General features: G+C 45.9%; 1 protein-coding gene across 1 annotated transcript; it reads right to left on the minus strand.

Moving 5' to 3' along the window:
- Positions 1–1891: 1891 nt before the first annotated feature.
- Hmox1 (heme oxygenase 1) lies at positions 1892–8629 on the minus strand. Its single transcript, XM_052727784.1, has 5 exons — positions 8377–8629; positions 6494–6614; positions 4926–5417; positions 3591–3690; positions 1892–2572 (listed from the first exon to the last, which is right to left on the minus strand). Exons 1-5 carry the CDS (start codon positions 8397–8399, stop codon positions 2439–2441), a joined length of 870 nt encoding a protein of 289 aa, XP_052583744.1. The 5' UTR covers positions 8400–8629; the 3' UTR covers positions 1892–2438.
- Positions 8630–25636: the final 17007 nt, after the last annotated feature.

The raw sequence follows: 25636 nt of genomic DNA on the forward strand, positions 1-25636 counted from the left end.
TTTTAAGATATTTGTTTTATTTTATCTATATTACAGTGTTTTGCCTGCATAATTTTTTGTGCATCAGGAGGTGTGAGAGCCCCTGTGGTAGAATAGTGTTTTAAGGTGTGTTACTTTTGTTCATGCTTTGGAACATTTATTTAATGATGAAAAGATGTGTTACATTTGTTTGATTAAATAAAATTAACCTGCAGTCAGGAGGCTGAGTCAGCAACGAGCTGAGGGGAAGAAGTAGGGAGGAACCAGGTGGAGAAGCTGAGCAAGGAGAAGAGGTTATTTGCTATTCAGCCTCTTTGAGGAGCAGAATGCCACCTCAACCTTTAAATCTTGAGTTCTTTAGAGGGACAGAGATTTAAATGAGTTCCCTTTTAGCTTTGAAAGAGTCCATGCCTGAGGGAACAGAATCCCCTCAGGCTGCTGGTGTTGTAGCCCATCTTGCTGCTGATAGCAGTGGAGTTGCAGTTGCTGATTAGGACAGCCATTGCTTAAAAGGCAACAACAGTTTTCAAGAAAGACAAGCCCCTGTAATGGATGGTACTAGGAACTGAGCCAAAATCTCTCCAGCCCCCTATGTTGAAACTCTTGACCAGTCGGCAAGAGACATGAGCCAGATCCAGACAGGTAAGGGTGGCTGGGCTATTTTCCTGCCTGTCCCTGCTTTGTGTCTATCTATAAATACTTGAATAACCATTAATATTTGGAATGGCTCAAAGCCATATCTCTAGCCAGAGAAAACTGAAGGTGACAAAATCATGGTCACTGTTTGCTCCAGCCAGCCCCTGAGGATAGAACCTGTTGCCTAGTCTCTGTAAGAAGATAGAATTTTAACTCTGATAATTGCCTGCTGGCAGATATAGCTGGTCTCAAGACGTCTACATTAACTAACCTTTGTAATTCTTGCTTCTTTAACTCTGTTCAGTACCTTAACCCCCTTCTAGTCCATCCACCTACCATTAAAGGGCCCAGGGCAAGCTGGGATTGTGTCTTAGGAGGATAGCATTAAATTGGCGTGTGCAGGGTCCTAGATCTGTTCTCAGCACCGTATGCACAGGAGTGTAAAATACTCATTCACCATTGCACAAGTAGAAGTTGAGGATGTAGCTCAGTGAGAGTCTTGCCTAATATGAACAAAGCTCTGGATTGAATTCCCACCACTGAAAAGAAAGGTGAGGACTCAGTTCATGCTGGATTTTTTTCCTATTGCTAAAGTTACTCCTTAAAAACCCAAGATTGGGGGGCCTGGAGAGATGGCTCAGAGGTTAAGAGCACCGACTGCTCATCCAGAGGTCCTGAGTTCAATTCCCAGCACCCACATGGTGGCTCACAACCATCTGTAATGAGATCTGGCACCCTCTTCTGTATACATAATAAATAAATAAATCTTTAAAAAACAAACAAACAAAAAAAAAACCCAAGATTGGGGCTGGCAAGATGGCTCAGAGGTTAAGAGCACTGGCTGCTCTTCCAGAGGTCCTGAGTTCAATTCCCAGCAACCACATGGTGGCTCACAACCATCTATAATGAGATCTGGTGCCCTCTTCTGGTGTTCTGCATGTACGTAGGCAGAACACTGTATACATCATAAATAAATATTTAAAAAAAAAAAAACCCTGAGATTGACCTCTGGCCTCCACATGAACACACACAAGCATCCTGCACACACACAAACACATGCACACACACAAGCATCCTGCACACACACAAACACATACCCCCACACCCACTGTCAGTATGATCTTCCCAGCTGCTTAAAGCTCACTTCCAGATGTCAAAGCAGCCACCATCACAGCTCCCAATGCCACCATCAGCTGCCCTCCTGCCAGGTACTGAAGAGACAAAGAGAGGGATAGGGCCCATTTCACGAACAGCAGAAACACAAAGACACTTCCAGTGACTGTTAGATGTCATTTATTATTTCACACAGAAGTTGAAGACCAAGGTTACAACTATTAAATACCTCTTCCTCACCCACCCCTCAAAAGACAGCCCAACTTCGTTAGAAAAAAAAAAACCAACACAACAAAATACCACCATTCAGGTGGAACTGGGGAAGTGATAAGACAGAAACACAAGAGAACATCTCTACACACTGCTATCAAAGTGGCCATAACACCAGAGAAAAGCAGTCATGGCAGTTAACATGGACGCCGACAACCAAGGGCACCGGGCTCATAACAGCTGCCCTTCAGGCCACGGCTTTTGGGCTCTGCTGCAGGAATTGGGGCTGCTGGTTTCAAAGTTCAGGCCACTAGCTGGATGTGATTTTGGTGAGGGGAAAATGTGTCAAGCGTCTCCCTCCATTGCAGAGAGAAAGAGGACACAGGGTGGGGGCTAGGAGCCCCAAAAGCTTCTTAGAGGCCCCAGAGAAGAGAGCCAGGCAAGATTCTCCCCAACAGAGAGAAGGCCCTTCATGGACAGAGTTCACAGCATATTTGCATTTACATGGCATAAATTGCCACTGCCACTGTTGCCATCAGAAAGCTAAGAGTGAGGACCCATCGGAGGAGTGGTGCCTGGGATGAGCTAGTGCTGATCTGAGGCTTCCCTCTGGGTGTCTCTGCAGGGGTAGGGTCTGAAAGAGAAAGAGAAAAGGTCAAACACATGCAGCCTGGGGTATATGACATGAAAGTACACAGAGTAAAGGAGATCCAGTGTCTGTCTAAGGACACGTTTCTGTTACAGCACACAGTGCCCACTAGCCACTGCTTGAACACCTTCCAATCTAGGCACTCACTCGCAAGCTCTTCATTCCTCCATGCTCAACCATGTCCTATCAAGGGAAAAGTCCCCTGACCCAACCAGGTAGCCAACTCCCATCAGGGCTGGTCACATTTCAGCCACCAGAAACAATACTTCTGGCAACAGGGCCATGGGATCCTGTCCCAGTTGGGAAAGCTTTAGGCAAAAAGTGGGTTAGGATGGCATCGAGCAAGACAGCTTCATATAACCTGCCCTGCCCATCCTCTCGTCACCCACTCCCTATGCCACACTCTGTCCCAGGGGTGACAGGCTCAAGGAAGGCACTGGTCTTTTTGGAAGTCTTGCTATGGCTCCAGCTAAGGCACAGGAGAGAGGGGCTGGCACCCAAGGTCCAGATGTCTTTCTAGTGTCCCCTGGAGGGTCAGCACTGAAAATAGGTCCCCAAAGCCCTTCCAGGAGCCTTTAGTGGGTCTGAAAAAGGAAACACTTACAATCCCAGCTATTTGTGAAAGATTGAGGCAAGAGGATTGTTTGATCCCAGGGTTTGAGGCCAGCCTAGGTAACACAGTATGACTGCCTCAAAAAAAAAAAAAAAAAAGTTGGGGGAGGGGTGGTCCTAAATGAAAGGATTTCTGTGCCAGTGACTTCTAAGGGATTTCTGTACACCTCAGCCAATATACTACAACCCAACCACCTGATTTCCCAATGTGGGGAAACTGAGGTAGAAAAAAGCCGTACAGCTCACCCAGTCACACATTACAGGATGACCCTTGGTCCTTTTGTCTGTACCCTATTTCTAATTTATAACATTCAGAAAAGAGGAGAATAAAAAAAATCCCAGAGACAGCCATGTTCCCGCCATGAAGAGCCAGAGGCGAGGGCACCTTTACCTTGCACCAGGCTACCAGGCCGCTGGCGAAGCCACTCCATCTGTGAGGGGCTCTGGTCCTTGTGGTCCTGTGTCAGCAGTACCTGAAGTTCTTCAAACAGCTAGAAGATAAGACATATTGCCATGTTAATGAGACTCAGTGGTGGCCCCAGCTGAAGGCAGAGCTTGAAGCATGTTATGAAATATTGTGGAAATGACACAACTTAAGAAAACTATCACACCCATGTGTCTTCCACCTGCCTTATGAGAGATAAGTCAGGTTCAGTTAGCTTCCTTGCCTGTGCTTCCCTAATGTGTCTGTACCTCCACCTAGTCCCCACCAGTAATAACAGCTGTCCTAAATCTGGAGTTCAGGATTTTATGTATGCCCACTAGGAGAGCCATTTTGCCTCCTCTGAAACAACACATGACTGTGTGGTCGCTGAGCAGCATACAACCTGCTCTCTCATCCTTGCTAAGGGGTATGCCGTGGAGAGAGCCTCAGACTGCTTCTGCAGGTGAGGAAACCATAGCTCCTCGCTTGAGATTGACTAAGAGTCAGGATGGAGATCCAGCTCTCTGCTGGGCTGAGTCTTTTTGTTTGTTTCAGACAGGGTTTCTCTGTGTAGCCTTAACTGTCCTGGAACTCGCTCTGTAGACCAGGCTGACCTCATTCAGAGATCCACCTGTTTCTGCTTCCCAAAGAGTGCTGGGATTAAAGGCATGTGCCGCCCCACCCCCAGCTTCATATCCTCAGAAGGACATGGATGGTCTAGATGTGGTTGGATTTAGAGATTTGAAAGGATAATTCTCTAACAGGTGCTTGCCTGGCGGACCTTTTAAGGGATCCCAGGCTGAAAGTGGGGAGCCAGGAGGTCATGAATTAGAACCCTAAGCACCATAGCACCACAATCAACAGGACACTATACCCCTACAGCTCTATCTTTCAGGGCCTTGCTCAAAACTCACTTTCCTAGGGGCTGAGAGATGGTTCAAAGGTTAAGAGCACCAGTTGCTCTTCCAGAGGACCCAGTTCAATTCCCACTACCCACATGGCAGCTCACAACTGTCTGTAACTCCAGCTCCAGGGGATCTGACATCCTCAAACAGACATATATATAGGCAAAACATCAATGAACATAAAAAAAAATAAATCATTACAAGACCCACATTTTCCTCCTCCTTGTATTGAGGCATTTGCAGAAAGTTGTGAGATACCTCTGTCGCTGTATAGAAAATCTCCAAAAGCAAATGCCACCTGAAGCATTTCAGCCTCTGAAAACCTTGTATTTAACTGTGACTCCGGGACCCTCCCTCCAATAACAGTAGTGTGGCTTGGAGGAGTGGTGAAGCTCACCTCGATGTTGAGCAGGAATGCGGTCTTAGCCTCCTCTGTCACCCTGTGCTTGACCTCAGGTGTCATCTCCAGAGTATTCATGCGAGCACGGTAGAGCTGTTTGAACTTGGTAGGGCTGTCAATGTTGGGGAAGGTGAAAAAAGCCAGGCCTTCACCAGAGCTGGGCAGGTCCAGGGCCTTCTGCGCAATCTTCTTCAGGACCTGGCCCCCTGAGAGGTCACCCAGGTAACGGGTGTATGTGTGGGCCACCAGCAGCTCAGGATGAGTGCGCCCCACCTCGTGTAGGTGCCTCACATAGTGCTGTGTGGCCGGTGTGTAAGGGATGGTCTTCTGCCAGTGGGGACCATACCAAAAGGCCATGTCCTGCTCGAGGGCAGTCCTTCGGTGCAGCTCCTCAGGAAAGTAGAGCGGGGCGTAGACTGGGTTCTGCTTATTGCGTTCTATCTCCTCCTCCAGGGCCACATAGATGTGGTACAAGGAGGCCATCACCAGCTGAAAAATCAGAGCCAGTTTCTCAGGTCCCTAGAAGACCCCTACGTGACTGCCTTCTGGAAGGCTTCCTGTCCCCACCAGCCTGCAGTCCTCTCCCTCTCCACCCAGTTCAGTGTTCTCTACTGTGTATCTGGTGTTTTCTTCTTTTTGGTTTCTCGAGACAGGGTTTCTCTGTGTAGCCCTGGCTGTCCTAGTCTCTCTCTGTAGACCAGGATGATCTCGAACTCATTGAGATCTGCCTGCCTCTGCTTCCTGAGTGCTGGAATTAGAAGTGTGCATCATCACCATCCAGCCGTATCTGGTATTTTCTACGGACATCAATTCCACTATGCCAGGAAACAGCAAAACCAGTCTATTGTGTATGCTGGGTACACAATAAAGAAAGCCCCACTGTCAAAACCCCATTTCTCAGATGAGCTTGGGAAGTTAAATGAGCTGAACAGTTTCACCGTGAGGACAGGACATTGCAAGGCTAAGGCAAACTTCCCCTTGCCTTCAGAAGCAAATGGAATTGAGTCAAAAGATCTGGGTGTGGTGGTACATGCCTATGGTCCAAATACTCAGGAGACTGACTCAGGAGCATTCAGAGTTCCTGAACTATGTAGTGAAACCCTGTCCAATAACCCAAGGACTGGGATTGTAGGTCAGTGAGAGAGAACCTATCCAACCCATGCAATGCCCTGGGTTAGCCAGGTCAAGAGTACATGTTCTGAAATTAGGCCATCTGTTTGGTTTTGGTCATTTCCACCTACACTGACTGTTTAGCCTCTTAACCTCTCTGGGCTTCCCCCCTTATCTACTCCTAAGGTTGAGATGAGTCTAAAGTTACCAACACAGAGTTAGTGTTCACCATCCTGCTGTCCAGGCTCCTCTGTCAGCATCACAAAGCAGGCCAAGAACTTGCTTTGTGACCCTCTCCTCTCTCCTCTGAGCTAGTGTCAAATTAATAGGATGACTTCCTTAGACAAGCCCTCATCATCCTTGGCTCCAACCTCTCCATTAAATTATTAGCATGAGCCCTGGGCATACCTGCTACACCCTCCCCCAATGCTCTGGCCAACCTACATGTCGCATACCTTAAAGCCTTCCCTGGTCACCTGGCCCTTCTGAAAGTTCCTCATGAACTCAGCATTCTCTGCCTGGGTGTGCACCTCCTTGGTGGCCTCCTTCAAGGCCTCAGACAGATCCTTGGGCATGCTGTGGAGGAAGGGAGGAGAGTCAGTGGGGTAGCTGTGGATGGTTCTTTTCAAGCTAAACCAAGAATGTTGGGACCTCATCTTCACATGTTGGACCTGCAGAATAGGTACAACGTCTTTACCAGGCCAAGCCATGGCCTTAACCATGCAAATAATCATCAGTCATTAAATACTATGGGATATAGTCCCCCAAGCCACAGGGAGAATTCCTGTCCTAATTATTCCCAGTGAAGGGGAGGGAAAGTATGGCCTGACCACCGAGAGGAGTCACATCAGTCTGAGGACCATGCTCAAGGGTTGATTTATTTTATTTTATTTTGGTTTTCAAGACAGTGTAGTCCTGGCTGTTCTGGAACTCACTCTGCATACCAGGCAGTCCTCGAACACAGAGATCTGTCTTGCCTCTGCCTCCTTAGTGCTGGGATTAAAGGCATGAGCCACCACTCCTGGCTAAGGGTAGATACCTTGATAAGCTTTTAGACCTAATGTGAAGGTTTCTTTCAAAAAGTTTCTATTACAAATTTTATAACCCACCTTTACTCCCAGCACTCAGGAGCAGAGGCAGGGGGTAATCTCTGTGAATTTGAAGTCTGGTCTGTTTACATGGTGGATTTCAGGACCATCAGGGCTATGTAGGAAGGACAGTCAAGAAAAAAGAAAAAAAGAAAAAGAAAAAAACCCCTTGCACACACACCCAGATTACACTCAAAGTGTCTGCATTAAGCAGTCAAAGGAGTTCTGCAGCAGGGGGATTGAGAGATCCAGGCCAGCCTGGAGTACTTAGTTAAGACACTGCCTTTAAATAAAAAGGGGTGATGTTGCACCTTAGTGGTAGAGTGCTTGTCTGGAATGTTTGAAGTCCTAAGTCCAATCCTTAACGCTCAAAGCACAGGAGTTAGAGGTAGACAGTGTGAGCTAGCTCTGCCAGTAAAGGCACTTGCCACCATGCCTAGTAACCCCCTCTTCCTTGGAACTCATATATTAGAAGGAGAAAAGTGATCCCCTCAAGTTGTCCTCTGACCTCTACATGTTTAGTATGGCACATATGTAGCCACCCTATATGCACAATAAATAAAACATAGTGGTGGTGGTGCACATCTTTAATTTTAGCACTCAGGAGGCAGAGGCAGGCAGGTCTCTGTGAGTTCCAGGTCAGCCTGGTCTACAAAGTAAGTTCCAGGACAGCCTGGAAACTCTGTCTCAAAAAAAAAAAAAAAGGAGAAGAAAAAGTCAAGTATGGTGGTGGAGCACCTTTAGTCCCAGCACTCAGAAGGCAAAGGGAAGCGAATCTGAGTTCAAGGCCAACCTGGTCTACATATCGAGTTCCAAGACAGCTAAGACTACATAGAAAGACCCTCTCTCTCTCTCAAAACAAAAAACAAAAACAAAAAACAGCCTAAACACCCTCTAGTTCTGCTATTGCTGTCTTGCAATTCTCCTGTAAGGTTGAGAACAGAACAACCAAGGTTATGTCCAGCCTGACAAGTGAGCACTCCGCGCCACCGGAAGAGCCAAGTATAGAATAGTGAGTCCATGGTTCCAGGACTCAGCAGTGTGCTCACCAGGCGTCAAACCTGGATACCACAAAGACACTCCCATCCCGTCACCCACAGGGTGCCAGAGGGGTGAATCACATTTTCTCCCTCCAGCTGCCCATGGCTACAGGCACACTGGGCGGTAATTCGTCCCCTGGCCCCACAGCATTCCCTGGCTGAACAGGGCACGAGGATCGCCACACTTCCCGTCCCCACGCAGCTGCTTGCCTGTCTGGCTGTGGGCGCTCCATCACCGGGCTGGGCTGGCTCAGGCTGATTCTGTCTGCTTTAGGCTCCGGGCTGTGCTTCAGATGGCTCCGCTCCGGCAGGCTCCACTCAATGGCTGTCTGCGGAAACTCTGGAGGAAACAGGACTGTGAGCAGCTGCCCGAACTAGCCTTTTAAGTAAGCGGGTCACGTGGCGGCCGCCCAGCTGAGCTCCTGTTGCAACACCCTGCCCCGGGGCGGGCTGGCCTAGTCTGCAAGGGAATAAGTCATATGACCCTGGCAAGCACTGCCGCAGGATCTTTAAAAAAAAAAAAAAAGGTTTTAAAAAAAAGGAACTCTGAATGAGTTGCCTCTGGGCAGAATTTGGATTCTTTCCAGAATCCTCTCTTCTCAGTGACAGGACAGGAGTAGCCCCTCAAGAATCTAGAAGGGGCCAGCGGTGGTGGTGCACGCCTTTAATCCCAGCATTCGGGAGGCAGAGGCAAGCGGATCTCTGTGAGTTCAAGGCCAGCCTGGGCTACAGAGTGAGTTCTAGGAAAGGTGCAAAGCTACACAGAGAAACCCTGTCTTGAAAAACAAAACAAACAAAAAAAGAATCTAGAAGGTTCCAGAACTAAGAGACAATGTTTGTCAAAGTGAGATGCTGGTGGGCAACCCTAGGGACTGACCCACCGGGGTCCTGAGTCTACCTGAATCTGTCTTCCCAGAACTCTGAGGACAGCTGGTTTTCTCAACTCTCTTATGGACACTCAGTCCTGCTTGGTTTGCTAGCACCATGGTTCATCCCTATACATCATAGTGCTGGGTAGATGGCTCAAGTTTCACAGGTGGGGAAACTGAGCCAGAGGATGAAGTGTGCTGCCTAGGGTCTCATGGAGAGCAGCACCTGAGTGTCTGGCTGCCTCCTCGGCACTGTTCTAGAACCTGGTCTACACCATGACTTCCTGATGCCTACCAGTGTGAGACCCTGAAGTCAGGACACATCCATCATCACAGATACCCACTGAGGCTTAGCAGGGTAGGGCTTGGACAATCACCTGAATTCCTGATGATGTGGGCCCCTCAGTACTGAGTGGTTCCTCAAAACACTCAGAGTTCTAGTTGTCCTGTTTTGGGTTAAAAATGACTTCTTTAAAACATATTTATTGCTAGGCAATAGTGGCTCATGCCTTTTGACCCATCACTCAGGAGGCAGAAGCAGGCAGATCTCTGTGAGTTGGAGGTCTGCCTGGTCTACGGAGTGAGTTCCAAGACAGCCAGGACTACATGGAGGACCCCTGCCTCAAAAGAAAAAAAAGTATTTTATGTGTGTGTTTGGACCCAAGTATAATGCATTCATCCACATGCATACAAATGCTTGAGAAGGTCAGAAGAGGGCGTTGGATCCCCAGGAACTAGAGTTACAGTGGTAGTGAGTTGCCCGTGTGGGTGCTAGGAACCAAATGCAGGTCCTCTGGCAGAGCAGCAAGTACTACCAGCCTCTCAGCCACCTTTCTCTCCAGCCTAAAACTGACTTCTGATGATAACAAGGATTCCATTCTTTGTTTCTTCTATTTTTAAGGATATCATTTAGAAATAGTGGTTGCAAATCATCAGCTCTGAAAAAAAGACGAATGAAGATTGGCAACTGCCTGTCAAGGGTGGACTCCCCCATAGAGGGAAAGGGATGGCCAAGCCTCACCTGCATGTGCCCAAGAATCTGTGTCATCACTTGTGCCACTGTGAGCAGTGACAACAGAAGAGCAGCTCCAGGAACTGCAGACCTACTGCACGTAGACAACTCATTTCACACTCTCGAGAACTCCACTTTACAGACCAGGACAGAGGCTTAAGATAGGATGTGAATTCACTGTAACAGGAGGACTCCACAGTCCCTGGAGAGCAGGTGGCATATCTTCTGCCTGCGAATAGTGTAGACAGGACAAGTGGCTATGACTACTGCCAACCAGCGGGTGCTTCTGTAGGTGTTCTGGAGAGGGCCATCTTCCCCAGGGAGGGTGGAGAGCAGGTGAGCAGGGACGCTGTCCACTTTGTGCTGTAAATCCTCAGGGCTGGACCTGTGACTGGCACGTGTCAGATGGTTAATATTAACTGTAAGAATGTGGCTGCACAAAGGCTCCTGAGGGAATGGGGATGCTGTGTTTGGATGTCATGGCACTAAGCTCCCAGAAAGGGCTGAAACCAAGCTATGATCACAAAGTGCAGCCCTAGCCACAAATGGAGTACTTTCTGAGTGCAGAAGCTCGGCTCATTCCCACAGCAGCCCACAGGTCTGTCCACCGGCCATTCGCCTCTCTCTTCTGTCTACTTGAGTCTCATAAGAAACAGTGAAGTCAAGGAATTTCCTTGTCACTCAGCTATATTGACAGCAGAACCAGAATTTTAGCCCTGGTTAGAAGAAGCCAGGACTCCCTCCTGACCACCCCACCTGAAGCCCTGTCATGGAGGGTCCAGGAGTTTTAGGGGGGAATAATGGAAAATCTGTAGATATAGAGATTATTCTGTTATTTTTCTGTTATTCCAAGGACCACAGAAAATGAAACAACATGAATCTTCTTTTCAACATGGGGAGTTGGGGCACCCAAAGAGGGAGGCACTGACCCAGGCTGTGGCCCCATTAGCGACACAACTTTTGTTTACCCGGAGGTTCTGACTCCTGGGGCCTGGCTTGTTCTCTGGGAGCCCCAGATGTAGCTAGAAGATAGGCTACTCAGAATTTGGGGACAGAAGCAACCAGACCAGGCTGTTCTGGTCCTTTCCCAGCCCCTGCCCCGCAACCATGCCAACACTGACTCAGCTTACTGACTTCCTTTGCCTCATGCACCCAAAAAACCCCAATCCATGCCCTTCTTCCTGCTGCAGTGGCTAGCTGAATACCCACCCCTCAAAGATGTCTATACTCTGACATCAAAACCAGAGAGAAATTCCGAAGGCAGATGTGAGACTGTCCAGGACCATCCTTCAGGATCCAGGGTCATTACAAAGTGCATGATGGGTCCAGACACAGTTTATGGATGAGGAAAGGGGTAAGAGGACAGGAAAATGCTGTCCCACCTCCTATAAAGATGGGGGACACAGCTGCAAGCTGACATGCACAGTCAGCCTCAGGAAGCTAGAATGTTGAGGAACTCCTGCTACAGGAGTGCCCAGCCTTACACCCACACCCCCTCCCCCCAAGCCCATTTCCCAGGCTGCTGCGGTGGATTCCAGGATAGAACAGACCTAAGAGGGATCAGTCACAACTTCAAGGCTTTCCATTCTGCAGATGGAACTGCCAGCTTCTGTGACAGAGGAATGGGGTAAAGAGCAGCAACTCTGTGTGTGTGGGTGTATGCACGCTCACGTGTATGCAGTTTGAAGTGTTTCAGACAGAGCTTTACAATTTAGAACCAAACAAGAGGCTTCTGTACCTTGCTGGAACTTTCATTTCCTCCTGCCTGAGGCTAAAGCTGCCCTTTGTACAAACTAACTATTCAGAGGGAGGCTGAGGGTGACTCAGCAAAATCTGCCTTCCCTTTGTGTGAAATCCCCCCTCCCAACCATGACACAGCATAAAAGCAGCTGCAAAGCAATGAGGAAACTGCAACTCAGCATTCTGGGTGGGAGGGGAACGGGAGAGGAGAGGGAGGGGGAGTCCGGGTTGGGCTCTGCTGGTGTGAAAAACAAAGTCCAGTAGGGGCTGGAGTCTTGGGCCAAGGATGGAGTTCTTTGTGTCTTTTGCCCCAGTTAGATGACAGTAAGGGGATTTGTGTGGGTATCTTCAAACAAGAATCCTCACAGAGAGCATATTGACTATACCATGCCTGAGACAGACCAGGAGGGGACTCTAGTGAGGCTCTTCAGCTTACATATACAGGGCAGACAGCCCAAAGCTGGAAAAACACCCTGATTTTTTTTATTGCCTGATACCAAGACATGGAATTCCGATGACAGGAGGGTCCATAAGTAAGGTAGAGACCCTCTGACAGGCAGACAGATCTATGCTGCCACAGATGGAGGACAGAAAAAGAGCATTCCTCATGAAACAGTTGCCCAAGGTAGAGAGCCCCGTGACAAACCCTCACATAAGCAGCAGGTGGACAGCTGGGTCAGAGAAGTGGACCTCTTCTTCATCCCCACTTTTTCTTTCTTCTGCTCCAGGACATCACAGAGATGGTAACAGAGGGAGCTGCCCACCCCTGCTCAACACCTGTCAAGGGCTCCTGCTGCCCCTGGGGTGAAGCACAAGGCCTTTATCTGGGGCCACCTGTTCCTTGGAGATCTAGCCAAGTCCACCTCTCTGGCAGAGGATTCTCACTCTGTTCACTGCCACCCACATCAAGTATTCCAGACTCAGAGGAGTACCTTCCAGCCCTGAACCAGCAAGACTGTTATCCTCAGGGTTGCTAGCCTCCCCTAGAATACCACTTTTGCCCAGAGGCTAATGAAGGTGCATGCCTGTAACCCAGCACTCTGGAAGTGGAAGTGGGAAGAACAACCAGTTCACCAAAGATGTAAGAGTTACTGTAGCAAGCTTTTGTGTCAGGACTGCCAGCTCACAAATAGCATGAAGACTTGTTAATTTTGAAAACTCGACCTGAGCTTACACTTGTCCCCCTAGCTCTTATAACTTAAGTTAACCTATTTATATTAATCTACATTTTGCCACAAGGCATTAGCTCTTTTCCATCTTGTACCTCCTGTTTCCTCTCCATGTCTTGATGGCAAATCCACCTTTCTTCTTTCCAGAGTTCTCTGCCCAGAAGTCCTGCCTATATTCTCCTGCCTAGCTTTTTATCACAAATCGCAAGCAATACATCTCCATATGGTGTACAAATATCCCACAACATTTCCTCCTTTTTGTCTAAATTAAAAGGGAAGGTTTTAACCGTAACACAGTAAAACTATATACAATAAAAACAATTATCAAGTAAGGATTACATTTACAATGTCCAATCCATTTGTATTTGGCAAATTTTTTTTTTTTTTTTGGTTTTTCGAGACAGGGTTTCTCTGTGTAGCTTTGCGCCTTTCCTGGGACTCACTTGGTAGCCCAGGGTGGCCTCGAACTCACAGAGATCCTCCTGGCTCTGCCTCCCGAGTGCTGGGATTAAAGGCGTGCGCCACCACCGCCCGGCGTATTTGGCAAATTTTGAGAAATTACTTAATTATCTATCTATCTTGATGAGCCCAAAGTTTTATAGCTAAACCATTCTCTATCATAACTTGTATTGCCATCCTAAAAATATCTTTTAGACCTTAAAACATCTTTTTAGAAAAACAACTTAAACTTTTATGTTTTCAACCTTACAAACTACATCTTTTTTTTTTTTTTTTTTTTTTTAAAGATTTATTTATTATGTACACAGTATTTTGCCTGCATGTGTCCCTGCAGGCCAGAAGAGGGCACCAGATCTCATTATAAGTGGTTGTGAGCCACCATGTGGTTGCTGGGAATTGAACTCAGGACCCCTGGAAGAGCGGTCGGTGCTCTTAACCACTGAGCCATCTCTCCAGCCCCACAAACTACATCTTTTACATAAGTTCTTTTTTCTGAATTTGGTAACAAGGAAAACTGTATATCTAGTCTTCAATCCCCATCAGAGACCCAAGAAGGATAAAATATTATTTGAGTAAATAGGAAGTGCAGAGCAAACAATTTCCAAGACTATAAAAATGACAAAGACAGCTGTCTGCATGGACAGTCACCCCAAGGTTCCTCTGCAATGTTGGGGCATCCATCTTCAGCCTACAGGCCTAGAATATCTGACAGACTCTTCTGTGAAGCATGTGATGCAGAAATTTTGAAGGACTGTCCTACCTTGTCTTGGCAAAGTTCAGCAGTGGCCTTCTTTTGTGTCCTGCTCATCCAATTTAGATAGCATACTGTCAGCAGTTGAGGCAAGGGCAGTTTCTTTTCCCAGTGGCTAACTTTTGCCACAAAGAAAGTTAACTCCATATAGAGTTTCCCTGATGCCCATCATCTTCTCTGAAGTAGATTGGTGCTACCAGCAGCAAGCTTGTCTCATCATGAAAAGCCTTATGTTATTAAAACAACTTAAATGCCATATTCTGTAGGTCTCTGTAGATAGATGGTTTGAAGACCATTTATCTATCTAAAACATATCTGTCTAACCTTGAAAACATACCTACATGGCTACAAGTTTGATTGTTATAGATGACTAACTACTAACATTTATTTTTTAATTATCCTAAATAGTTTGTAATAATAACCTTTAAGGAATAGAACTTTACATTTTAAAACGAGTTGCATAGGTATATTTTAAAAAAGAGTAGAAACATATATACAGTATAACAAAAATAACCTTAAATATGTATCAATATACAAAAATCCATACCAATGTAAAGTATTTGAGATTAATAGTTGTTTTTTAATTTATAAATAGATTCAATAATCTACCCTTCTTTTCCTACCATTCATTTATGCCCCTTTTTCTTTTCAGAATGAGATCCTTGATTCTAAGCTCCTGTGTTTAGTTTTTCCCCCTGACTATGACCAATAATAACTTGTAACTAACCCCATGCTAAACAATGACAAACATCCACCAAATTACCAGAAACCACCTACCTCAACTCTTGAGAATGTGGGTGTTGTGTTCTCTAGATTTCTTCCTGTTGTCTGGGGATAATGACATCTTTTTTTTTTTTTAATCTATTTATTATGTATAGAGTGTTCTACCTGAATGTATCCCTGAAGGCCAGAAGAGGGCACCAGAGCTCATTACAGATGGTTGGAAGCCACCATGTGGGTGCTGGGAATTGAACTCAGAACCTCTGGAAGAACAGCCAGTGCTCTTAACCTCTGAGCCATTTCTCCAGCCCAGATAATGACATCTTTAGGGGACCCTGAGAAAACTGGGATTATAATCAAGTCCTGGGAGAGCTAGCTGTTTTTTATTTAGTCTCTCTGTGATGGGAAATTGTAGGGCTTATCTGAAGTCCTGGCTAGAGTAGTCTGTGAGGCTGAACCATCTCAATTAGCAGCTTTGAAGTTGTTTTGGATGAAGAATTTTAAGGAAACTGCAACAGAGGCATTCTGAGAGCTACTTGTCATTATTGGTGTCTGTTCCTTTTTTTTCCCCTGAAAACACAAACATTTTTTTTCAAGGCAGGGTTTCTCTGTGTAGCTTTGGAGCCTGTCCTGGAACTTGATCTGTAGACCAGGCTGGCCTCAAACTCACAGAGATCTGCCTGCCTCTGCCTCCTGAGTGCTGGGATTAAAGGCATGAAAACACATAAACTTTTAAAGGTAATATATATATATATATATATGTATTAACACAAATATGAAACGTGCAGTGTGTAAAAGTCAACTAAAGGTGATTTTTTAAAATAATTTTTTATTGCTTATTTAATTTATCTATTTTATATGCATTGGTATGAAGGTATTAGATCTCCTGGAACTGGAACTATATAGATAGTTGTAAGCTGCCATGTAGGTGCTTGGAACCTAACCAGGGTCCTCTGGAAGAGCAGCCAGTGCTCTTAAATGCAGAACCATCTCTCTAGACCCTAAAGATGATTTTTTGTTTTATGTTTTAGCAGGTAAAAGGCATCTGTCAACTTTATAAGTCCACTTGGACTGCATAACCAAACTGTAATATAAATCTTTATGTTATATAAAAGGATGGCATGTAATAATAAGTCATGAGAAAAAAAATGAAGAAAAAAATGCCGGCGTGGTGGCGCATGCTTTTAATCTCAGCACTTGGGAGGCAGAGGCAGGCGGATCTCTGTGAGTTCAAGGCCAGCCTGGACTACCGAGTGAGTTCCAGGAAAGGCGCAAAGCTACACAGAGAAACCCTGTCTCGAAAAACCAAAAAAAAAAAAAAAAAAGTCATGAGGACTCTGTAGCCAACAAAACTTATCATGTCTCATCCTGTCTCAGAGCTGTTCTCATGCAGAGATCAGTATACACGTTACCTGTCCTATAGTCTTTCCTGGCTTTCTTCCTCATGTCTACAGCTAAGATCATCAGGTGGTCTCCCCCAGTCAAATCTGATCCTTATTAATTTTTTATAAACCCATTAACTTTTTGTGTCCTATGGAAACAAAGGTATAACCTCTCCCCCAATGCAATGTATTTCCTGACTTACATTCTGAAGTTAAGACATCTTTAAATGTATAGGCTGGTTTAATTCAGCAGTTTCCATAATCCAGTATCTCTCAGTAGCTGTCATTTTTTGTTCACTAGCATTTAAAAAATTCAAAGTCAACAAAACACCATACAGGACCCGGATACTCTGTGTATTTCCCATCTTTATGTGGCTTATTCTTTTTATATTACTTTTTTTTCTCTTTAAAGACTTTATTATTTTTAAACTAATTTTTACAACTTTCTATATCCACTTTCTTTCTTTCTTCAGCACCTAAGCAACTTTTAAAGCATTTGTACCTTTTTAGAGTTTTTCTGTGTCTGGACCTGGCTTTTTTGCTCCTCTGCAGTGTTCCCTGACTGTGTGAGCCAAACTTTAAACTGCTAGGTTACTGCCATGAGGCTGTGGTAGCTGGCTCTGCCCCCCTCAGTTCCATGAGAACCTAGCCTCATGCTGGTGAGTACTGGCCCTAGAGCCAAATTTACCCACCCCCAACTCTGGGAATTTGTTGTGTTCACCTGGGGCAGATATTTGTACCCAGTGCCAGCTGTTCAAGTGCTCAGTTTCACAGCAGGGCCTCTGAAAAGAGCTGTGCCTCTGTATGCCACCACACCTACCAGAGAGACTGTGGTCACCAGGAAGTGGCATCTTCTGTGTTAGGAACTTTTTTTTTTTTTTAGCTTTTTCAGGCCTTATGTGGATATATGTGGCCCCACGTTGGGCATCATATATAGGAAGCTTTTTCCTTGGGACAGCTAGCTCAAAATAACAACACAAACACTGATTATTAATTATGACAGCTTGGCCTTAGCTAACACTTGTCCCACTAGTTCTTATAACTTAAATTAACCCATTTATGTTAATCTACATTCTGCCATGTGGCATTACCTCTCTCCTATCTTATACCTCCTGTTTCCTCTCCATGTCTGGATGACAAATCTGCCTTTCTTCTTCCCAGAGTTCTCTCTCTGCCCAGAAGTCGTGCCTATACTCTTCTGCCTAGCTATTGGCAGTTCGGCTTTTTATTACACCAGTTACAGCAATACACCTTCACACAGTGTACAAATATCCAAGTTACCACCCATATACCCACTAGGGATAAGAAAAGACACCAAAATGCAAATTCAGCCCACAGTGAGATCACTCCACACTTACAAGAAGGGCTTAATTAAGAAGATGAATGACTCCTATTACTACTGAAAACTTTCATTGTGGTGATTAGAATGTTGCCCTAATAACATGCTGGGTTAGCATATGATTATTTTAAACTGAAGATAATAAGGTCCCCAAAAGCTCTGTGCTTTCCCTCCCTTTTCTGCCCCAAAGCAGGCCTAGCATCATAGTAATGAATAAAAATATTAGATCTTTCCAACCCCAGAGAAAGCCCCCTAAGGTGCCTTTTATTTTAAATATTTTATTTTAGGTATATAAGTGCTTTGCTTGCAGGTATGGCTGTATACTACACAAGCACCTGGTGCCCAAGGAGACCAGAAGAGGGTATTAGATCCCCTAGAACTGCAGTCACAGATTATTGTAAACTGCCATGTGTGTGCTGGGAATCAAACACAGATACTCTGCCTCCTGAGTGCTGGGAGGGACTAAAGCCATGCTTCACCAGGCACAGCTTCACTTGTCTTTTTGTTGTTGTTTTATTTCCAGCCAGAGAGCCTAGGAGGTAAAGGGAAAAAGTTCCTAGACCAAACCACTCTGTTAGAGTTTCTTCAAGCATGAAATGTACACCTACTGCCCAAGCAAGGACTTAGATTTTGGAGATTTTTTTCAGGGATGTTCATGGTATCTTTATTTGTCATAGTCTCAAACAGAGATAACCTATATATACCTCAGCAGGTGACTGGATAAACAGATTGTCATGTAAACTGCTGCAGGCCGCAGGAATATATCATAAGAACTCAGCTGGTTATGGCAAAGTCACTACCTGGAGGAATCAGGGAATTCCTCCAGAGGAAGCCAAATCCCAAGGAGTTTTTGGTGTTACTTGGCTTGTTATCTATCAGCTGTATTCTGTTATGAAAATCATGTGTGCCTTCATAGTTTTCCCAATTGTCTTTTCCCTAAGAAGGGCTAACAGTGTGGACTGATCACTCTCTGGACATACACATTCCAGGTATTTGGAGAACAGCCTCAGAAAAGGCTTTCTCTGGAATCAGGTATCTCCCTTGGCCACTTTCAAGAACTAGCAGTAATAACAGTCCACATGCAAGTCTCCTGATTTAAGGTAAATTCCACAAGGAGACACTGCCTAGGTCAGGTGGACGTTAAGTAAAAGCTTTACACAATTCAGCTCGGACCCTCCCTTCTTACAGCCTTACTAACTTTATAGACCGCTAACTCCTTACCTAACCACTTCTAGGAATATTTAGATAACCTTCTGCACTGACAGCTATGCTCAATCAGAGCCCCAGCTCAAGCCTCCCTGTAATTATCATCATTGGCAGCATCGGGCCAGGTCCATCCCCAGATGGAGAAAAGTACCTTATCAGAGATACCTCCATACTTTCTACGAACAGACTTAAGCATCCAGGCTACCCATTTGAGAAGGCCTGGCGGATGTGCCAATTAAGCTTTACTTCCTGCTTTCCCAAACCTTACCTCTAGTTCCAGATCTCCCTTTAACTATCACCAAAGGCATCTAGCTGTACACAGGTTGCCTAGCGACTGAGCACACTTTCCCCCACCCTGCAGAAAAACGGCAGATAGCTTGGACAGATAGGAGCCACAGGAAAAAGAAGACCATTCTATTTTCTCCCATTGACCTAGCAACTTATAGATTCTTAACATTTTCTATTAATCACGTTTAAGAGTTTAATGGTTGAGCACATAAGAGCCCTCTTCTTAGATATTACCTGAATTCAGCCTTTAGTTAATTAATTTCCCCATTGGTCACTTCCCTTTGGAGTTGCAAATGATATTTAACGGTTATTGCCTCCCTATGTGATTCTTATCACCCCTCCGTTTGACCCTGGAAGCCTGGCTTTATATACCAGGACTTCCAGGGCACAGGTCAGAGAAGAAAAAAGAGAAATGGAAGAACTAGATGGGTAAGAACTTGAGAGGAACAAACTGAGATGGGGAAGAACTAGGTTGAAGGGCTAGAAGAGAGGACTAGAGGAACGAGATGGAAGATGAGGAAGAGCCAGATGGGGAAGAACAAGATGAGGAAGAGCCAGATGAGAGAGGAGATGAGAGAGGAGCTGATAGGGGAAAGAACTAGATGGATGAGAACCTAGAAGGGACAGAACTAGATGAAGGAATTAAGATAGAACCTAGAGGGGACAGTAGATAAATATAGAGAGAAATCAGGCAAGAAAGGAGCTAGACATGAGAGCAGAATAGAAGCTTGTAGAGAGAGAACTATCACAGAATAATAAAGTGTATGAACTAAGGAGTTTTGTGTACATAGATTCATTTCTTTTCATCAAAGATTAATTATCAGCTGATTGTAGATTCTTCCCAGACCCTGGGAGGGGACTATTGAGGGGCTGGGCCCCCCATAGTCCCCGAAAGTAAACATGAACACAATAAACAGGAAGGGACTACTGATTTATGCTTCAATACCCAAGTCTTCAAAATAGCTATGCTGGATAAAGACAAAAAGGTGTGCTGGCACTTGCCTTTAATCCTAGCACTCTGGACACAGAGTCAAGCAGATCTCAGTGTGTTCAAGGCCAGCCTGGTCTATACTTCAGTTTTCAGGACAGTTAGGGCTACACAGACCCTGTGTCAAAAATCCAAAAAGGCACTTGCTGTGTAATTCCATTTACATAAGAACATGTATAAAAATATATAACAATATAAGTTAACACTATATATACATACATATATATAATAAAACATGTATTAAGCTAATATAAAAATTTAGAAAATGTCAAGTAAATTAATCAGATATACTACCTGGTAGAAGGCCGGGCTCACCAAGGTGAGAAAACCTTTAGGAGTGATAAATATGCTTAGAACCTTGGCAGTGGGGATGGTTTCGAAAATTATGGGGCCTGAACTCACCACACTTTGTACACATGTAAAGTTTGTTACAGTTCAGTTATAGCTCCATGAAGCTAGGCTTCTCTGCTTTTTCCTATCCCCAGTCACTTTAGGGGGCCTGCCCTTCAGATCCCAGTGCTCCAGACACCCCACCCCACCTAGCTATAAACAACCCAATATTGGGCAGCAAGATGACACAGGCATCAATCACCTGCCTGAGTAAGAGCTTGGTGGCACTACACAGGAATTGTCTGCATACTTAATGTAGGAGGCTTAGAAAGTTGGGCTCAACTCCTACCTGTAGGCCACACACTCAACAAAAATGTGGAGCCAGGTGTGCCTGGCATCCTGTGTGTTCCTCTTCAGAGCAACCCACTGGGCCTAAACACTGAGGGTGTAGATAGAGTCACACCCTTTCTAAACATCACCCAGCCTCCCTCAGCATCAGACAGGCTGGAGGTCTGCTGTTTGGACCCCTAGACCACAAGGACTACATAGCCATGTGGAACCTGGCCATAGCTCCAAGTCTTGGCTTCTCTTGACTGTGCATGAAGGAGGCACTCCTAGGACAATGCAACCACTAATGAAACGGACTTCAAGCAAGGGTTTGCAGCTCAAAGCAGGGTCCTGACAAGTAACTGCACACTTGAACCTCCTAAGCCTTCACTTCCTCATTTGACAAAATGAGAATTAAAAATAACATCCACTCAGTGTGGGGGAGGCTGGGTCAGGTAGTATCTGTGAGAAGTTCAAAATTGGGCATGGCTCAGAGGAAGAACAGGGGAAGTGTCCACTGTGACACATGGCCAGGGAGAGCCAGTTCCCCTTCCACCATTCAGTCCCAGTTTTTCTCTAATCTAGAAATTTCCAGAGGGTTCTGCACTAGGATGGGAAAGTCACTAGCATCTGACAAACCTTGTTCTCCACCACAAGCTGTGAATATCAGCTTCCTATGTCTCCTTTCATTTGTTTATTTGGCAAGATGGCTCAATGGATAAAGAGGATGCCAAGCAACCCTGACAACTTGAGTTTGATCCCTGGAACCCAAATAAAGATAAAGGGAGAAAGCCAACTCCACAAAGTTGTCCTCTGACCTCCCCCTGTTATGAAGTATCCACCAGAGAAAACTGCTCACCTAGCCAGTTCACATGCTGGGTGCTTAGGATCCTGAGCCTTTCTCAGGGTGAGCTTTTAAGCACAAAAACCATATCCTGTGTTGACATACTTCATTCAATAAGAATTTACCCTCACCAAAGAGTTAATTGCAGACCACTTTCCTTTACCCTTAAATTCTTTACTAAGTTATGCCTAGGTGACAATTTCTTCGCACTACTATACAATTGCAAACAACAGGAAAGCCAAGAGATATGGTTCATTATATTGTTTGTTACCCGGGACAGGGTTTCTCTGTGTAGCTTTGTGCCTTTCCTGGAACTCACTCTGTAGCCCAGGCTGGCCTTGAACTCATGGAGATCCGCCTGCCTCTGCCTCCCGAGTGCTGGGATTAAAGGCATGCACCACCACCGCCTGGCTGGTTCATTATATTGTAAGTGGAGGCAACATGCTTTAGGTACAGAGCTCTTATTCCTGTCTGGGAGTTAAGTGACGTGGCAGATTAACAGGGAGAAGTAGTGTGTGATGCAGGAGCACTCAAGGAAGTAGAGACAAGAACTATTTGGCTGGGCAGTTGGAACATATTTTTAATCCCAGCACTTGGGAAGCAGAGGCAGGCAGATCTCTGTAAGTTCAAGGCCAGCCTGGTCTACAAAGAGAGTTCCAGGACAGCCAGAGCTACACAGAGAAACCATATTGAGAAAAAAAAAATTGGAGCCAGGCACTTTTATGTGAGTTATGCTAAGAGGTAAGGGACTCCATCACAAGGCAAAGAAGCTATGGGGTAAGCTGGGTGAAGGAGCAGGAAGAAAGGGTCCATATACCAGAAAAGACAGATAATAGAATCTGCTTGGCCCTATTTCCTGACTTCTAGGAGGCCACTGATTTCCTCCTGGCCGTGGGTGGTTTCCTCCGCATGAAGGCTGAATTTCCTGTCTTTGTTACTGTTTTGTGAGGTGTGTGTGTGTGTATAGTTTTGTTTTGAAAAAATATCTGGTTTTTGTAGTCCTGCCTGGCCTAGTTTTCACTATGTAACCCCAGGCTACCCTTGAACTGGCCAACTTGCTTTCTACCTTAGACTCCCACGCACTAGGATTATAGGTATGAGCCAACATGCTCTGCTTTGCTCTCTCTCTCTCTCTCTCTCTCTCTCTCTCTCTCTCTCTCTCTCTCTCTCTCTCTGTCTCTGTCTCCCCCCCCAAGACAGGATTTCTTTGTGTAGCCCTGTCTGTCCTGGAACTTGCTTTGTATACTAGGTTGGCCTTATACTCACAGAGATCCTCCTGCCTCTGCCTCCCAAGTGCCAGGATTAAAGACATGTGCCACCACCTCCTGGCACCTTATTATTTTTTCAACTAAGCTTTTTATTTATTTATTAATAGTGGTGAACATCTTTAAACCCAGTGCTCAGGAGGCAGAGATAGTTGAGTTCCAGGACAGCAAGGGCTACATAGTGAGAGCCAATCTTTTTTTTTTTTTTTTTTTTTTTTTAGCCTTTAGCACAAATAATTGCGTCAAGGGGCTGGGAAGATGGCTCAGTGGGTGTAAGTGCAATCCTGACCACCCGAGTTCAATCTCTGGAACCCTTGAAAAGTTAGAAGGAGATAACTGACTCAACAAAATTGTCCTCTGACCTCCACTGAGTGCCCTCCATCACACACACACAGTAATAAATACAATTTAAAACATTTTTAGAATGCAAAAATGGCATACTTGGCTGGGTGGTGGTAGTGTACTCCTTTAATCCCAGCATCAGGAGGCAGAGACAGGTCAATCTGTGTGAGTTTTAGGTCAGCCTGGAGTGAGTGCTGAGACCTGGAGTTTAGGTCTACAGAGTGAGTGCCAGGATAGGCAAAGCTACACAGAGAAACCCTGTGTCGGGAAAGAAAAAAAAAGCATACTTGGGGATTGTTGTTTCAAACTGATTTATTAATTTAAAGGCAAGGTCTCATGTAACCAGAGGGGCTTTGCTACCATCCTCTGAGTGCTGGGATTACAAGGCTGTATCACCACAGGTGGTGGTGGTGCTGGGGATCAAACCCAAGGCTTTCTTTCTTATGTGCAAGCTCTCTGCCAACGGACCTGTGTCCTCAGCACTCAGACTCTAACTGTAAAGCCCGGGGATGTCAGTGCAGATGCATGGTAGAGTACGTAATAGCGTGTCTGAAGCCCTGGATTCAATCCACAACACTAGGGAATTGTTCTTTTAAATTCTACATACACACGTTATACAAGCGCAGACTGTACCCAAATCCTGTGCATTCGAGGGATGGCATTGCTGTTTCTGTCCTCTGCGCTCTCCTTTACCTCTGCTTTGTCATCTTGATGTGTTTCAAAAACACAAGCCAGCTGTTGGCTTTGTGTCCCTCCATAGCTCCCGCCTCCAAGTGCCGGATCTGAGCCTGAACCGAGGGGGGCCGCCCTGCAGCGGTGCTAGGCTAGCACCTTCCTGCCAGGACTCCTTCCTGCCAGGACTCCGCCTCTAGGGCTCAATCCCGAGCAGCTCAAACCATGACTCAGTGAAAACGGACCTCGGGACCGTGACTCAGCAGCAGCAACGCGCTGCCCGGGACCGTGACTCAGCACCACGCTGTCCCGGACCTTGACTCAGCAGAAAAGGCTTAGCCCCAGATTGGATTGCTCAGTCCTAATGGATTGTTGAGGACTGCAGAGTGGGGGTAGGGGTCGGCCCAGGCTGCTGCTCCTTAGGAGCAGCCGGCCCACTTTTCACACTGGCCCCTCCTCCTCCCCTCTCTGAGCCATGGAAGCTTGTGGAGGAGAAGTTGTCTGGGGACCCTGCTTACAGCCTCAGGAGCGTGGGAACCAGCTGCAGTTCCACACACACTTGCTAGTCTTAAAGTCAACAGGCCGAACGTGATAGCACACGCCTCTTTTTGTTTGTTGTTTTGTTTTGTTTTTCCGAGACAGGATTTTTCTGTGTAGCCCTGGCTACCCTGGAACTTACTCTGTAGCCCGGGCTGACCCCGAATTGACAGAGGTCCACCTGCCTCTGCCTCTGAGAGCTGGGATTAAAGGCATGCACGACCAGGCCTAGCTCTGTGTAGCCTTGCGCCTTTTCCTGGAACTCACTTGGTAGCCCAGGCTGGCCTCGAACTCACAGAGATCCGCCTTTAATCCCTTTTTAATTCCAGTACTTGGAGGAGGGTCTCTGTTTTCGAGGCCAGCCTAATGTACAAAGTGAGTTCCAGTAGAGCCAGGGCTACACAGAGAAACCCTGTCTCAAAAAAACAAAACAAAACAAAACAAAAAACCCAAAACCCCTGCTCATCAGGGAGGAGTCTGGAGATGACATTCAGAAATAGCCGAATGACTGGTGGAATGAAGGGAAAGGCGGACAGATGAGTCCTCTCTGTATGCAGCCATGTGGCTGCCCAGGATGTGGCCCAGAGGTGCAAAGAGCTGGGCATCACTGCCATGCATATCAAACATCTGGCCACAGGAGGAAACAGGACCAAGATGCCTGGACCTGGATGGAGCCAAGTCAGCCCCCAGAGCTCTTGCACACTCAGGCATGAAGATTGGGCATTTGAGGATGTCACTCCCATCCCCTCTGACAGCACTTGAAGGAAGGAGGGCCGTTGTGGTTGTTGTCTGTGAAAAGGACTTCTCAAATTATTTTCTGTTAACCAATTGCTTTGTGTAAGCTAAAAACAAAACAAAAGACTCTGCTAAACAAGACTTTTCTTTCCACTTAATCCTATCCTTGGCTTTTACATAAAAATTTTAAGTCGTACTTTTTAAAGCATGCACAAAGCTCCATGTTCCATCTCCGGTAGAGAAAACAAAACAAAAAAACATTTTAGACCCACTTGCTGTGAAAGTGATGCCTGGTGGGGCTCAGGAGGAGCTGGCTCAGTGGATAAGATCCACCTTCCTTGGGAGTCCTAGGATCAAAGGCTTTTGCCACCACCCTCGGCCTACCTCCTAATTTCTTATCTTTATAACCATAGATTAGTGCGTTGCTCACCTCTCATCAGAGAAGCTTCTTGTTGCAGGAGATGGAGATTAACACAGGAACTTCGAACAGGTTAA

The sequence above is a fragment of the Peromyscus californicus genome, unplaced genomic scaffold (assembly GCF_007827085.1).
Source record: "Peromyscus californicus insignis strain IS unplaced genomic scaffold, ASM782708v3 Scaffold_8__1_contigs__length_139910024, whole genome shotgun sequence".
Lineage (NCBI taxonomy): Eukaryota > Metazoa > Chordata > Mammalia > Rodentia > Cricetidae > Peromyscus > Peromyscus californicus.

What these genes read in the sequence shown, in the direction of transcription:
- Hmox1 (XM_052727784.1), bottom strand. Translation starts at nt 8,399, where the DNA reads ATGGAGCGCCCACAGCCAGACAG. An exon ending in GAGCGCCCACAGCCAGACAG is followed by an intron (nt 6,615 to 8,376) that starts GCAAGCAGCTGC and finishes CTTCCTCCACAG; the next exon opens with CATGCCCAAGGATCTGTCTG. An exon ending in CATTCCTGCTCAACATCGAG is followed by an intron (nt 3,691 to 4,925) that starts GTGAGCTTCACC and finishes CTTATCTTCTAG; the next exon opens with CTGTTTGAAGAACTTCAGGT.